The sequence below is a fragment of the Dendropsophus ebraccatus genome, chromosome 1 (genome assembly GCF_027789765.1).
Source record: "Dendropsophus ebraccatus isolate aDenEbr1 chromosome 1, aDenEbr1.pat, whole genome shotgun sequence".
NCBI lineage: Eukaryota > Metazoa > Chordata > Amphibia > Anura > Hylidae > Dendropsophus > Dendropsophus ebraccatus.
In genome coordinates this window covers 47521664-47535656 of record NC_091454.1, presented here as the reverse complement: position 1 = coordinate 47535656, position 13993 = coordinate 47521664, and the positions used below count along the sequence as shown (strand labels likewise).

At 43.9% G+C, this 13993-nt stretch overlaps 1 protein-coding gene across 1 annotated transcript; it reads left to right on the top strand.

Moving 5' to 3' along the window:
* Window positions 1-661: 661 nt before the first annotated feature.
* LOC138782360 (piggyBac transposable element-derived protein 4-like) lies at window positions 662-2578 on the top strand. Its single transcript, XM_069956811.1, has 2 exons — window positions 662-747; window positions 857-2578. The coding sequence occupies exon 2, from the start codon at window positions 878-880 to the stop codon at window positions 2576-2578; it is 1701 nt and encodes a 566-aa protein (XP_069812912.1). The 5' UTR covers window positions 662-747; window positions 857-877.
* The last annotated feature ends 11415 nt before the right edge of the window (window positions 2579-13993 follow it).

The following is a 13993-nucleotide window of genomic DNA, read 5'->3' as shown; positions in this document are numbered from 1 at the left end:
GTGCTTAGAAGAAATTGCACGTCATTGCCTATAAAAATACCAACAACTTAATCTCATTTTATTCTTAAGAGTTATATGTTTGTCTTTAATAATGATATGTCAAAACGAGCAACGCTATTCCTATGGCTTTCTTACAGTTGTTTTTCTACATCTGTTTACCCTAGAATGCGTATTGGGGGCCTTTTAGGCCCCCATGCTTACTTTTTTGCTATTATCTGCAAAATTACTTAAGTTAGAATTTTGAAACTCCAGGTAATCCTCAAGTATGTCGTTTTTGGTAATATCCAGTTGTTCATATAATTTTTTTCATAGGCATTTCGGTGTAACAATGCTTTTTTTGTGAAAACCACATCTGTACGTGTTGGGGGCCTTTTAGGCCCCCATGTATATTTTATCATTTTCTCAGTAGTGTTTGTGTCTCAAGTTACTTTATTTGTACTCAGTAATGCTGGTGGGGGGGCCAGGGTGTGGATAATGCCATATGAGGATGTCATGTGATTTTGTGAGGGAGTGGTAAGGCCATGACATCATCTCAGGTCCTTCGGAATACAGTAATGAGCTGTGTATAGAGTAATGACGACAGTATACACTGTGAGCTAATTGTGAAGGACCTGAGATAAGATAAGATGTTGAGAGGAAGACTGATTCAGTTTCAGTTTCTCTGATTCTAAGAAGCCTGCAAATGGTAAAGCTATTGAGCTAAAGACATCCAGAGAATTGTACACCACCTAAAATAAAGTATAAAAGGTAAGAGCTGCTGAGGGTGAGAGGAGGGAGGGGGCACATTACCCTTACAGTGTGTCACACACAAGCAAAGAGTGGACAATCTTGATTGTGTTCATTGTTTTTTTCATAGTTTGCTAACATCTAGTCAGCAATGGCGCAGTCTTCCACCAAGCATCTGACTGACCAAGAGATTGAAGCAATTATGTTTCAAAGTGATGATGAAAGTGAACTATCTTTGTCCGATGACGAGTACCTGCCACCAGAGAATCAAACATCCTCAAGTGATTCTTCTTCTTCTGATGATGAAGAAGTGAATACAGTGGATCCTCAAGAAGTGATAAGTAGAACATCCAAAACGAATATTTTTTGGGACAGTAAACCTACATTAGTCGGACGTACTGCAATCCATAATATTGTGAGACAGGCTCAAGGAGCCGTGGGAAGTCCCAGGTACTTTTCCCCTAAAGACGTATTCTGTACTTTTTTTTCTGACAATATGGCAGAAGAGGTCCTTTTATGTTCAAACCTAGAAGGAAGACGTATTGCTTCTGCAAAAAATAAGTCCTGGAAAAATATCTCAAAAGAGGAACTTTATGCATACATTGGACTTTTACTGCTGGCAGGAAGTCAAAAATCGTATGATGTTCCTATACGAGAATTATTTCTGGACCCACTTTCTGATCCACACTATAAGGCGACAATGTCAGTGGACAGATATGAGGAAATTAGAAGACATATTCGATTTGATGATAAGCGAACACGTGCATTGAGGTTTGAAACAGACAAATTAGCCCCTATCAGTTATATTTGGAACATATTTATCAAAAATTGCACCAAACTTTACAATCCTAGTGCTAATGTTACAGTAGATGAGCAACTTGTACCGTTCAGAGGACGCTGCAAGTTCATACAATACATGCCCAGCAAGCCAGCCAAATATGGAATCAAAATCTTCTGGATGTGTGATTCGGCATGTTATTATGGCATAAATGGCGTAATCTACTGTGGCAAAGAGGTTGGTGCACCAGCACAGAAGGATCTGGGGTCTGAAATTGTCAAAACTCTTGCTGTTCCAATATTCAGTTCAGGTAGAAACATTACCATGGACAATTATTTCACCAATGTTGAACTAGGCAATTTTCTGCTTCAAAAACATATTACACTTGTTGGTACTATCAAGGCAAACCGCCGAGAAATTCCAGAAGCACTGAAACACAATCGTCAGCGAGCACTTTATGAGAGTGTCTTTGGATTCAATAACAAAGCGACTTTGGTATCTTACAAAGCAAAGAAGGAGAAATCAGTGATTTTACTCAGTACCATGCATCACAATTGCAGTATTGACAGCAATGACAGAAAATTAAAGCCAGAAATCATCCTGTATTACAATAAAACTAAAGGAGGTGTAGACAAAATGGATGAGATGGTGGGAGAATATTCATGCAAGAGGCAAACAAAACGATGGCCTGAAGTACTTTTTTCAAATATGCTTGATGTAGCAGCCCTGAATTCATTCATCATTTATACAGAAAATCATCCAGAATTCCATGCACGGAGGAAGGACAGGAGACGCCTATTTTTGAAGGACCTTTGTCATGAGCTTGTAATGCCTCACATGATACAGCGAAGTGACGTGAAAGGCTTGATAAAGCAAACTAAAGAAGCAATGAAACGGTGTGGCGTACAGTTTCAGATGATTCCAGGGCCAGGAGAAAGAAAAAGAAAGCGCTGTTTCATGTGTCCAAGAAACGTAGAAAGGAAAACTGAGAGATTTTGTTCAATTTGTAAGGAAAATGTCTGCAAAGAACATTCTTCCGAAAAAATAACTTGTCAAAATTGTTTGGAAGACTAATAGAATAGAAAAGAAACATAATAGAAATGTAGCTGCAGCTAGTTTGGTATAGAATTCTATGCGTTTTTTCATATGTTTGTGAGAAATTTGGAAAAAAATTATTTTTTTGGTTTTATTTGTGAAAAATTAGTAAAATTTTGTTTACTAGTCATATTTTATTTAGCAGTTTTAAAATAAACTTGTAGAAGTTTTATATAAGTGTGTTTTTCCATGTGATTCGCATGGGGGCCTAAAAGGCCCCCAACACGTTAATATGAAGATTTCTGATGTCACGCATTCTAGGGTTAAATGACTGAAAACTATTTTGTCTTGTATACATTATACTTAAAGAAAGATAATCAATGGCAACAGGCAGACTAAACTAAGGCACTTCCTTGAATTTTCTATATCAGTAAGTGCTTTCTGATTAGTTCATTTGAACGCCATAAATGAGCACCATTACCAACACTATCTCAAATTTTAAGATGTACTATAGTATTTTCATACTTTCCCATGTTGTAAAAGATAAAAAAGATGGCAGGTATTCTATTTTGCATTAAGAAAAGTAACGTAGAAACAGGAAGGCCAAACTAAGGCATTCACTTTTATTTTCAGTACAGGTGTGTGCTTTCTGTTTGGTTATTCTGTTTACCATGAATCTTCTTCAATTCAGCCATCCTGATTATAGGTCCAAAGAAAGACTTAAAATGATTGTTGCTTCTCGTGTAAAATCAATATTTAAAAAACATTTTGTGTTCTTGAACAATGTCTTTGTTAAAGGTATGCTTCCTTGCTGCTCTGTTGTATTGGAAAACGGGTTGGCCAAACCGTAGCACTCACTTTGATTTAAATTGCAGTAAGTGCTTCCTGTTTGGTTGACCTGTGTACCATAATCCCTCATCAATTTTCCAATGAGTCCTTAGAAGAAACTGAGTGATATTGCTTACTTTTTTAAAAAAAATGTTTTTAACCTAATTTTTATCTTCAGTGTTAGACATTTGTGTATGTCAATAGTAAGTCAAAACAGGCTACACTGTTCATATGGAAATTGAGTGTCTGAGACATTTTGTTACTTGAATTGCTCCGCCTATTGTCACAATAGTAGACTATGTGTTAGATAAATAAAGGAGGTGCCCAAAACTTTGATTGGCTTCAAGCTTGCATCCTCAGACTTATAAAAAGAGGTGCACTCCTGTACCATCTATCATTGTCTGATGGAAACCTGAAGAAACATGACATGAATTTCGGTAAGCAATTGTTTTTCATTACTTAAAGGGTAGCTAAGAATTCCCTACATGTTTGCCAATCTATGTTCCTTTAATTTTATTTTTTAATGATACTTCTTCTTTAACTTGATAAATTTTCAAAATCATTTTTGGATGTATGTTTTTTTTTCAAGTCTCACTCAAGTATTGTAAATTATTTCAATTACTATATAGCTTATTTAAAGTAGGATAATCAATGGCAATTTTAGTGGAAACGGGATGGCCAAACCAAAGCACTCACTTTTCTTTAAAATGCAGTAAGTGCTTCCTGTTTGGTTGTCCTGTGTTCCATAATTCCTCAACAATGTCCTATTGAGTGCTTAGAAGAAATTGCACGTCATTGCCTATAAAAATACCAACAACTTAATCTCATTTTATTCTTAAGAGTTATATGTTTGTCTTTAATAATGATATGTCAAAACGAGCAACGCTATTCCTATGGCTTTCTTACAGTTGTTTTTCTACATCTGTTTAAATGACTGAAAACTATTTTGTCTACTATACATTATACTTAAAGAAAGATAATTAATGGCAACAGGCAGACTAAACTAAGGCACTTCCTTGAATTTTCTATATCAGTAAGTGCTTTCTGATTAGTTAATTTGAACGCCATGAATCAGCACCATTACCAACACTATCTCAAGTTTTAAGATGTACTATAGTATTTTCATACTTTCCCATGTTGTAAAAGATAAAAAAGATTGCAGGTATTCTATTTTGCATTAAGAAAAGTAACGTAGAAACAGGAAGGCCAAACTAAGGCATTCACTTTTATTTTCAGTACAGGTGTGTGCTTTCTGTTTGGTTATTCTGTTTACCATGAATCTTCTTCAATTCAGCCATCCAGATTGTAGGTCCAAAGAAAGACTTAAAATGAATGTTGCTTCTCGTGTAAAATCAATCTTTAAAAAATATTTTGTGTCCTTGAAAAATGTCTTTGTTAAAGGTATGCTTCCTTGCTGCTCTGTTGAATTGGAAAACGGGTTGGCCAAACCGTAGCACTCACTTTGATTTAAATTGCAGTAAGTGCTTCCTGTTTGGTTGATCTGTGTACCATAATCCCTCATCAATTTTCCAATGAGTCCTTAGAAGAAACTGAGTGATATTGCTTACTTTTTTAAAAAAAATGTTTTTAACCTAATTTTTATCTTCAGTGTTAGACATTTGTGTATGTCAATAGTAAGTCAAAACAGGCTACACTGTTCATATGGAAATTGAGTGTCTGAGACATTTTGTTACTTGAATTGCTCCGCCTATTGTCACAATAGTAGACTATGTGTTAGATAAATAAAGGAGGTGCCCAAAACTTTGATTGGCTTCAAGCTTGCATCCTCAGACTTATAAAAAGAGGTGCACTCCTGTACCATCTATCATTGTCTGATGGAAACCTGAAGAAACATGACATGAATTTCGGTAAGCAATTGTTTTTCATTACTTAAAGGGTAGCTAAGAATTCCCTACATGTTTGCCAATCTATGTTCCTTTAATTTTATTTTTTAATGATACTTCTTCTTTAACTTGATAAATTTTCAAAATCATTTTTGGATGTATGTTTTTTTTTCAAGTCTCACTCAAGTATTGTAAATTATTTCAATTACTATATAGCTTATTTAAAGTAGGATAATCAATGGCAATTTTAGTGGAAACGGGATGGCCAAACCAAAGCACTCACTTTTCTTTAAAATGCAGTAAGTGCTTCCTGTTTGGTTGTCCTGTGTTCCATAATTCCTCAACAATGTCCTATTGAGTGCTTAGAAGAAATTGCACGTCATTGCCTATAAAAATACCAACAACTTAATCTCATTTTATTCTTAAGAGTTATATGTTTGTCTTTAATAATGATATGTCAAAACGAGCAACGCTATTCCTATGGCTTTCTTACAGTTGTTTTTCTACATCTGTTTAAATGACTGAAAACTATTTTGTCTACTATACATTATACTTAAAGAAAGATAATTAATGGCAACAGGCAGACTAAACTAAGGCACTTCCTTGAATTTTCTATATCAGTAAGTGCTTTCTGATTAGTTAATTTGAACGCCATGAATCAGCACCATTACCAACACTATCTCAAGTTTTAAGATGTACTATAGTATTTTCATACTTTCCCATGTTGTAAAAGATAAAAAAGATTGCAGGTATTCTATTTTGCATTAAGAAAAGTAACGTAGAAACAGGAAGGCCAAACTAAGGCATTCACTTTTATTTTCAGTACAGGTGTGTGCTTTCTGTTTGGTTATTCTGTTTACCATGAATCTTCTTCAATTCAGCCATCCAGATTGTAGGTCCAAAGAAAGACTTAAAATGAATGTTGCTTCTCGTGTAAAATCAATCTTTAAAAAATATTTTGTGTCCTTGAAAAATGTCTTTGTTAAAGGTATGCTTCCTTGCTGCTCTGTTGTATTGGAAAACGGGTTGGCCAAACCGTAGCACTCACTTTGATTTAAATTGCAGTAAGTGCTTCCTGTTTGGTTGATCTGTGTACCATAATCCCTCATCAATTTTCCAATGAGTCCTTAGAAGAAACTGAGTGATATTGCTTACTTTTTTAAAAAAAATGTTTTTAACCTAATTTTTATCTTCAGTGTTAGACATTTGTGTATGTCAATAGTAAGTCAAAACAGGCTACACTGTTCATATGGAAATTGAGTGTCTGAGACATTTTGTTACTTGAATTGCTCCGCCTATTGTCACAATAGTAGACTATGTGTTAGATAAATAAAGGAGGTGCCCAAAACTTTGATTGGCTTCAAGCTTGCATCCTCAGACTTATAAAAAGAGGTGCACTCCTGTACCATCTATCATTGTCTGATGGAAACCTGAAGAAACATGACATGAATTTCGGTAAGCAATTGTTTTTCATTACTTAAAGGGTAGCTAAGAATTCCCTACATGTTTGCCAATCTATGTTCCTTTAATTTTATTTTTTAATGATACTTCTTCTTTAACTTGATAAATTTTCAAAATCATTTTTGGATGTATGTTTTTTTTTCAAGTCTCACTCAAGTATTGTAAATTATTTCAGTTACTATATAGCTTATTTAAAGTAGGATAATCAATGGCAATTTTAGTGGAAGCGGGATGGCCAAACCAAAGCACTCACTTTTCTTTAAAATGCAGTAAGTGCTTCCTGTTTGGTTGTCCTGTGTTCCATAATTCCTCATCAATGTCCTATTGAGTGCTTAGAAGAAATTGCACGTCATTGCCTATAAAAATACCAACAACTTAATCTCATTTTATTCTTAAGAGTTATATGTTTGTCTTTAATAATGATATGTCAAAACGAGCAACGCTATTCCTATGGCTTTCTTACAGTTGTTTTTCTACATCTGTTTAAATGACTGAAAACTATTTTGTCTTGTATACATTATACTTAAAGAAAGATAATCAATGGCAACAGGCAGACTAAACTAAGGCACTTCCTTGAATTTTCTATATCAGTAAGTGCTTTCTGATTAGTTCATTTGAACGCCATAAATGAGCACCATTACCAACACTATCTCAAATTTTAAGATGTACTATAGTATTTTCATACTTTCCCATGTTGTAAAAGATAAAAAAGATGTCAGGTATTCTATTTTGCAATAAGAAAAGTAACGTAGAAACAGGAAGGCCAAACTAAGGCATTCACTTTTATTTTCAGTACAGGTGTGTGCTTTCTGTTTGGTTATTCTGTTTACCATGAATCTTCTTCAATTCAGCCATCCTGATTATAGGTCCAAAGAAAGACTTAAAATGATTGTTGCTTCTCGTGTAAAATCAATATTTAAAAAACATTTTGTGTTCTTGAACAATGTCTTTGTTAAAGGTATGCTTCCTTGCTGCTCTGTTGTATTGGAAAACGGGTTGGCCAAACCGTAGCACTCACTTTGATTTAAATTGCAGTAAGTGCTTCCTGTTTGGTTGACCTGTGTACCATAATCCCTCATCAATTTTCCAATGAGTCCTTAGAAGAAACTGAGTGATATTGCTTACTTTTTTAAAAAAAATGTTTTTAACCTAATTTTTATCTTCAGTGTTAGACATTTGTGTATGTCAATAGTAAGTCAAAACAGGCTACACTGTTCATATGGAAATTGAGTGTCTGAGACATTTTGTTACTTGAATTGCTCCGCCTATTGTCACAATAGTAGACTATGTGTTAGATAAATAAAGGAGGTGCCCAAAACTTTGATTGGCTTCAAGCTTGCATCCTCAGACTTATAAAAAGAGGTGCACTCCTGTACCATCTATCATTGTCTGATGGAAACCTGAAGAAACATGACATGAATTTCGGTAAGCAATTGTTTTTCATTACTTAAAGGGTAGCTAAGAATTCCCTACATGTTTGCCAATCTATGTTCCTTTAATTTTATTTTTTAATGATACTTCTTCTTTAACTTGATAAATTTTCAAAATCATTTTTGGATGTATGTTTTTTTTTCAAGTCTCACTCAAGTATTGTAAATTATTTCAATTACTATATAGCTTATTTAAAGTAGGATAATCAATGGCAATTTTAGTGGAAACGGGATGGCCAAACCAAAGCACTCACTTTTCTTTAAAATGCAGTAAGTGCTTCCTGTTTGGTTGTCCTGTGTTCCATAATTCCTCAACAATGTCCTATTGAGTGCTTAGAAGAAATTGCACGTCATTGCCTATAAAAATACCAACAACTTAATCTCATTTTATTCTTAAGAGTTATATGTTTGTCTTTAATAATGATATGTCAAAACGAGCAACGCTATTCCTATGGCTTTCTTACAGTTGTTTTTCTACATCTGTTTAAATGACTGAAAACTATTTTGTCTACTATACATTATACTTAACCTCTTAAGGACCCATGACGTACCGGCACGTCATGGATCCCTGTCACTTAAGGACCCATGACGTGCCGGTACGTCATCCCTTTAAACCGGCGCCGCGCGAGATCGCGCGGCGCTCCGGTAACGCTGTCTGCTCTTTTCTGTAGCAGGGACCTTCCTGGTTCACGGTGGGGGCAGCTTCACTCCCCCTCGTGACTACGATCGCTGCGATTGGCTGTTCAATAGTGAACAGCCAATTGCAGCGATCCTGATAGTACAGCACAGTGTGGGGATTTACTTTCAGTTTCGTTTTTGCCTGTGACTGGCTGATGACCCGTGCAGCAGCCAATCACAGGCAAATAGGTTGTTCTAAAATATTTAACCCTTTCTGCTCACCTCATTCCTGTCAGGAGAGGTGAGTAGAGAGGGTCCCTCTGTGCTAGCTAGCTGCCTCAGTGCCCCTTAGTGCTTACTGTGCCTCATTCAGTGTCCCCTTGTGCCCTCAGTGTTCCCTGCACCCATCTCTGATCCCCTGCCAACCTCCTACCACCCCTGTGTCTGCCCTCTCCCCCTCCCTTCTCCCCCAGTAGCTGCCTCTTCCCTGGTCCCCTCTCCTCCTCCCACCCCTGTGACCTGTCAGTGCCAAAATCATCCCCTGTGCCAGCCAGCAGTGCCCAGTACTGCCTGGCTGATCAACTGTGCTCCTCTGCCCCTTGTGCCCTCAGTGTTCCCTGTGCCCAACCCTGATCCCCTGCACCCATCTCTGATCCCCTGCCAACCTCCTACCACTTCTGTGTCTGCCCTCTCCCTCTTTCTTCTCCCCCAGTAGCTGCCTCTTCCCTGGTCCCCTCTCCTCCTCCCACCCTTGTGACCTGTCAGTACCAAAATCATCCCCTGTGCCAGCCAGCAGTGCCCAGTACTGCCTGGCTGATCAACTGTGCTCCTCTGCCCCTTGTGCCCTCAGTGTTCCCTGTGCCCAACCCTGATCCCCTGCACCCATCTCTGATCCCCTGCCAACCTCCTACCACTTCTGTGTCTGCCCTCTCCCTCTTTCTTCTCCCCCAGTAGCTGCCTCTTCTCTGGTCCCCTCTCCTCCTCCCACCCTTGTGACCTGTCAGTACCAAAATCATCCCCTGTGCCAGCCAGCAGTGCCCAGTACTGCCTGGCTGATCAACTGTGCTCCTCTGCCCCTTGTGCCCTCAGTGTTCCCTGTGCCCATCCCTGATCCCCTGCACCCATCTCTGATCCCCTGCCAACCTCCTACCACTTCTGTGTCTGCCCTCTCCCTCTCCCTTCTCCCCCAGTAGCTGCCTCTTCCCTGGTCCCCTCTCCTCCTCCCACCCTTGTGACCTGTCAGTACCAAAATCATCCCCTGTGCCAGCCAGCAGTGCCCAGTACTGCCTGGCTGATCAACTGTGCTCCTCTGCCCCTTGTGCCCTCAGTGTTCCCTGTGCCCATCCCTGATCCCCTGCACCCATCTCTGATCCCCTGCCAACCTCCTACCACTTCTGTGTCTGCCCTCTCCCTCTCCCTTCTCCCCCAGTAGCTGCCTCTTCCCTGGTCCCCTCTCCTCCTCCCACCCTTGTGACCTGTCAGTACCAAAATCATCCCCTGTGCCAGCCAGCAGTGCCCAGTACTGTCTGGCTGATCAACTGTGCTCCTCTGCCCCTTGTGCCCTCAGTGTTCCCTGTGCCCATCCCTGATCCCCTGCATCCATCTCTGATCCCCTGCCAACCTCCTACCACTTCTGTGTCTGCCCTCTCCCTCTCCCTTCTCCCCCAGTAGCTGCCACTTCCCTGGTCCCCTCTCCTCCTCCCACCCTTGTGACCTGTCAGTGCCAAAATCATCCCATGTGCCAGCCAGCAGTGCCCAGTACTGCCTGGCTGATCAACTGTGCTCCTCTGCCCCTCGTGCCCTCAGTGTTCCCTGTGCTCATCCCTGATCCCCTGCACCCATCTCTGATCCCCTGCCAACCTCCTACCACTTCTGTGTCTGCCCTCTCCCTCTCCCTTCTCCCCCTGTAGCTGTCACTTCCCTTGTCCCCTCTCCTCCTCCCACCCCTGTGACCTGTCAGTGCCCAAATCCTCACCTGTGCCAGCCAGCAGTGCCCAGTGCTGCCTGGCTGATCAACTGTGCTCCTCTGCCCCTTGTGCCCTCAGTGTTCCCTGTGCCCATCCCTGATCCCCTGCATCCATCTCTGATCCCCTGCCAACCTCCTACCACTTCTGTGTCTGCCCTCTCCCTTCTCCCCCAGTAGCTGCCACTTCCCTGGTCCCCTATTCTCCTCCCACCCTTGTGACCTGTCAGTGCCAAAATCATCCCCTGTGCCAGCTAGCAGTGCCCAGTGCTGCCTGTCTGATCAACTGTGCTCCGCTGCCTCTTGCCCCTTGAGCAGAGAGTGTGTTATTTATCTGCCTCTGTGCTTCATTTCCTTTAGCGCTGGGTCGACTCATGCTTCTCATGTCGGCAACATGCATCGCAGTGCATTGCATAGCATTGGGTCAGCGCCGGGGGGCGGGGCTTACCGCGATGGGGGCGGGGCTAACCGCGTCATGGCCGGTATAGTGTGCAACTATGGCAACATGCAATGCTTACTGCCACCTCTTCAGCAGACGCAACGCTTCATTTCCTTTAGCGCTGGGTCGGCTCATGCTTCTCATGTCGGCAACATGCATCGAAGTGCATTGCATAGCATTGGGTCAGCGCCGGGGGGCGGGGCTTACCGGCTTAAGCCCGGTACAGTTGGTCACATGCATCGCAGTTCATTGCATAGGATTGGGTGGGCGCCGGGGGGCGGGGCTTACCAACTTAAGCCCGGTACAGTCGGCAACATGCATCGCAGTGCATTGCATAGCATTGGGTCAGTGCCGGGGGGCGGGGCTTACCGCGATGGGGGCGGCGCTAACCGCGTCATGCCCGGTACAGTGTGCAACTATGGCAACATGCAATGCTTACTGCCACCTCTTCAGCAGACGCAACGCTTCATTTCCTTTAGCGCTGGGTCGGCTCATGCTTCTCATGTCGGCAACATGCATCGCATTGGGTCAGCGCCGGGGGGCGGGGCTTACCGCGATGGGGGCGGGGCTAACCGCGTCATGGCCGGTACAGTGTGCAACTATGGCAACATGCAATGCTTACTGCCACCTCTTCAGCAGACGCAACGCTTCATTTCCTTTAGCGCTGGGTCGGCTCATGCTTCTCATGTCGGCAACATGCATCGAAGTGCATTGCATAGCATTGGGTCAGCGCCGGGGGGCGGGGCTTACCGGCTTAAGCCCGGTACAGTTGGTCACATGTATCGCAGTTCATTGCATAGGATTGGGTCGGCGCCTGGGGGCGGGGCTTACCGGCTTAAGCCCGGTACAGTCGGCAACATGCATCACAGTGCATTGCATAGCATTAGGTCAGCACCGGGGGGCGGGGCTTACCGGCTTAAGCCCGGTACAGTTGGTCACATGCATCGCAGTTCATTGCATAGGATTGGGTGGGCACCGGGGGGCGGGGCTTACCGGCTTTAGCCCGGTACAGTCGGCAACATGCATCGCAGTGCATTGCATAGCATTGGGTCAGCGCCGGGGGGCGGGGCTTACCGCGATGGGGGCGGCGCTAACCGCGTCATGCCCGGTACAGTGTGCAACTATGGCAACATGCAATGCTTACTGACACCTCTTCAGCAGACGCAACGCTTCATTTCCTTTAGCGCTGGGTCGGCTCATGCTTCTCATGTCGGCAACATGCATCGCATTGGGTCAGCGCCGGGGGGCGGGGCTTACCGCGATGGGGGCGGGGCTAACCGCGTCATGGCCGGTACAGTGTGCAACTATGGCAACATGCAATGCTTACTGCCACCTCTTCAGCAGACGCAACGCTTCATTTCCTTTAGCGCTGGGTCGGCTCATGCTTCTCATGTCGGCAACATGCATCGCATTGGGTCAGCGCCGGGGGGGCGGGGCTTACCGCGATGGGGGCGGGGCTAACCGCGTCATGGCCGGTACAGTGTGCAACTATGGCAACATGCAATGCTTACTGCCACCTCTTCAGCAGACGCAACGCTTCATTTCCTTTAGCGCTGGGTCGACTCATGCTTCTCATGTCGGCAACATGCATCGCAGTGCATTGCATAGCATTGGGTCAGCGCCGGGGGCCGGGGCTTACCGGCTTAAGCCCGGTACAGTTGGTCACATGCACCGCAGTTCATTGCATAGGATTGGGTGGGCGCCGGGGGGCGGGGCTTACCGGCTTAAGCCCGGTACAGTCGGCAACATGCATCACAGTGCATTGCATAGCATTAGGTCAGCACCGGGGGGCGGGGCTTACCGGCTTAAGCCCGGTACAGTTGGTCACATGCATCGCAGTTCATTGCATAGGATTGGGTGGGCGCCGGGGGGCGGGGCTTACCGGCTTAAGCCCGGTACAGTCGGCAACATGCATCGCAGTGCATTGCATAGCATTGGGTCAGCGCCGGGGGGCGGGGATTACCGGCTTAAGCCCGGTACAGTTGGTCACATGTATCGCAGTTCATTGCATAGGATTGGGTCGGCGCCTGGGGGCGGGGGGGCGGCTGTTACTTCTCATGCACAGCACCGCCATTTTTTTTTTATCATGCCCCCATTCAAATTGCATTGGAATTACTTGCATAGCATTGGGTCGGTTACGGGGGCGGGGCTTACCGCGATGGGGGCGGGGCTTACCGGCTTAAGCCCGGTACACTCGGCAACATGCATCGAAGTGCATTGCATAGCATTGGGTCAGCGCCGGAAGGCGGGGCTTACCGGCTTAAGCCCGGTACAGTCGGCAACATGCATCGCAGTGCATTGCATAGCATTGGGTCAGCGCCGGGGGCGGGGCTTACCGCGATGGGGGCGGGGCTAACCGCGTCATGGCCGGTACAGTGTGCAACTATGGCAACATGCAATGCTTACTGCCACCTCTTCAGCAGACGCTACTCTTCATTTCCTTTAGCGCTGGGTCGGCTCATGCTTCTCATGTCGGCAACATGCATCGCAGTGCATTGCATAGCATTGGGTCAGCGCCGGGGGGCGGGGCTTACCGGCTTAAGCCCGGTACAGTTGGTCACATGTATCGCAGTTCATTGCATAGGATTGGGTCGGCGCCTGGGGGCGGGGCTTACCGGCTTAAGCCCGGTACAGTCGGCAACATGCATCACAGTGCATTGCATAGCATTAGGTCAGCACCGGGGGGCGGGGCTTACCGGCTTAAGCCCGGTACAGTTGGTCACATGCATCGCAGTTCATTGCATAGGATTGGGTGGGCGCCGGGGGGCGGGGCTTACCGGCTTAAGCCCGGTACAGTCGGCAACATGCATCGCAGTGCATTGCATAGCATTGGGTCATCGCCGGGGGCGGGGCTTACCGCGATGGGGGCGG

Coding starts and splice junctions, on each gene's coding strand:
- LOC138782360 (XM_069956811.1), top strand. CDS start 878: ATGGCGCAGTCTTCCACCAAGCATCTGACTGACCAAGAGATTGAAGCA.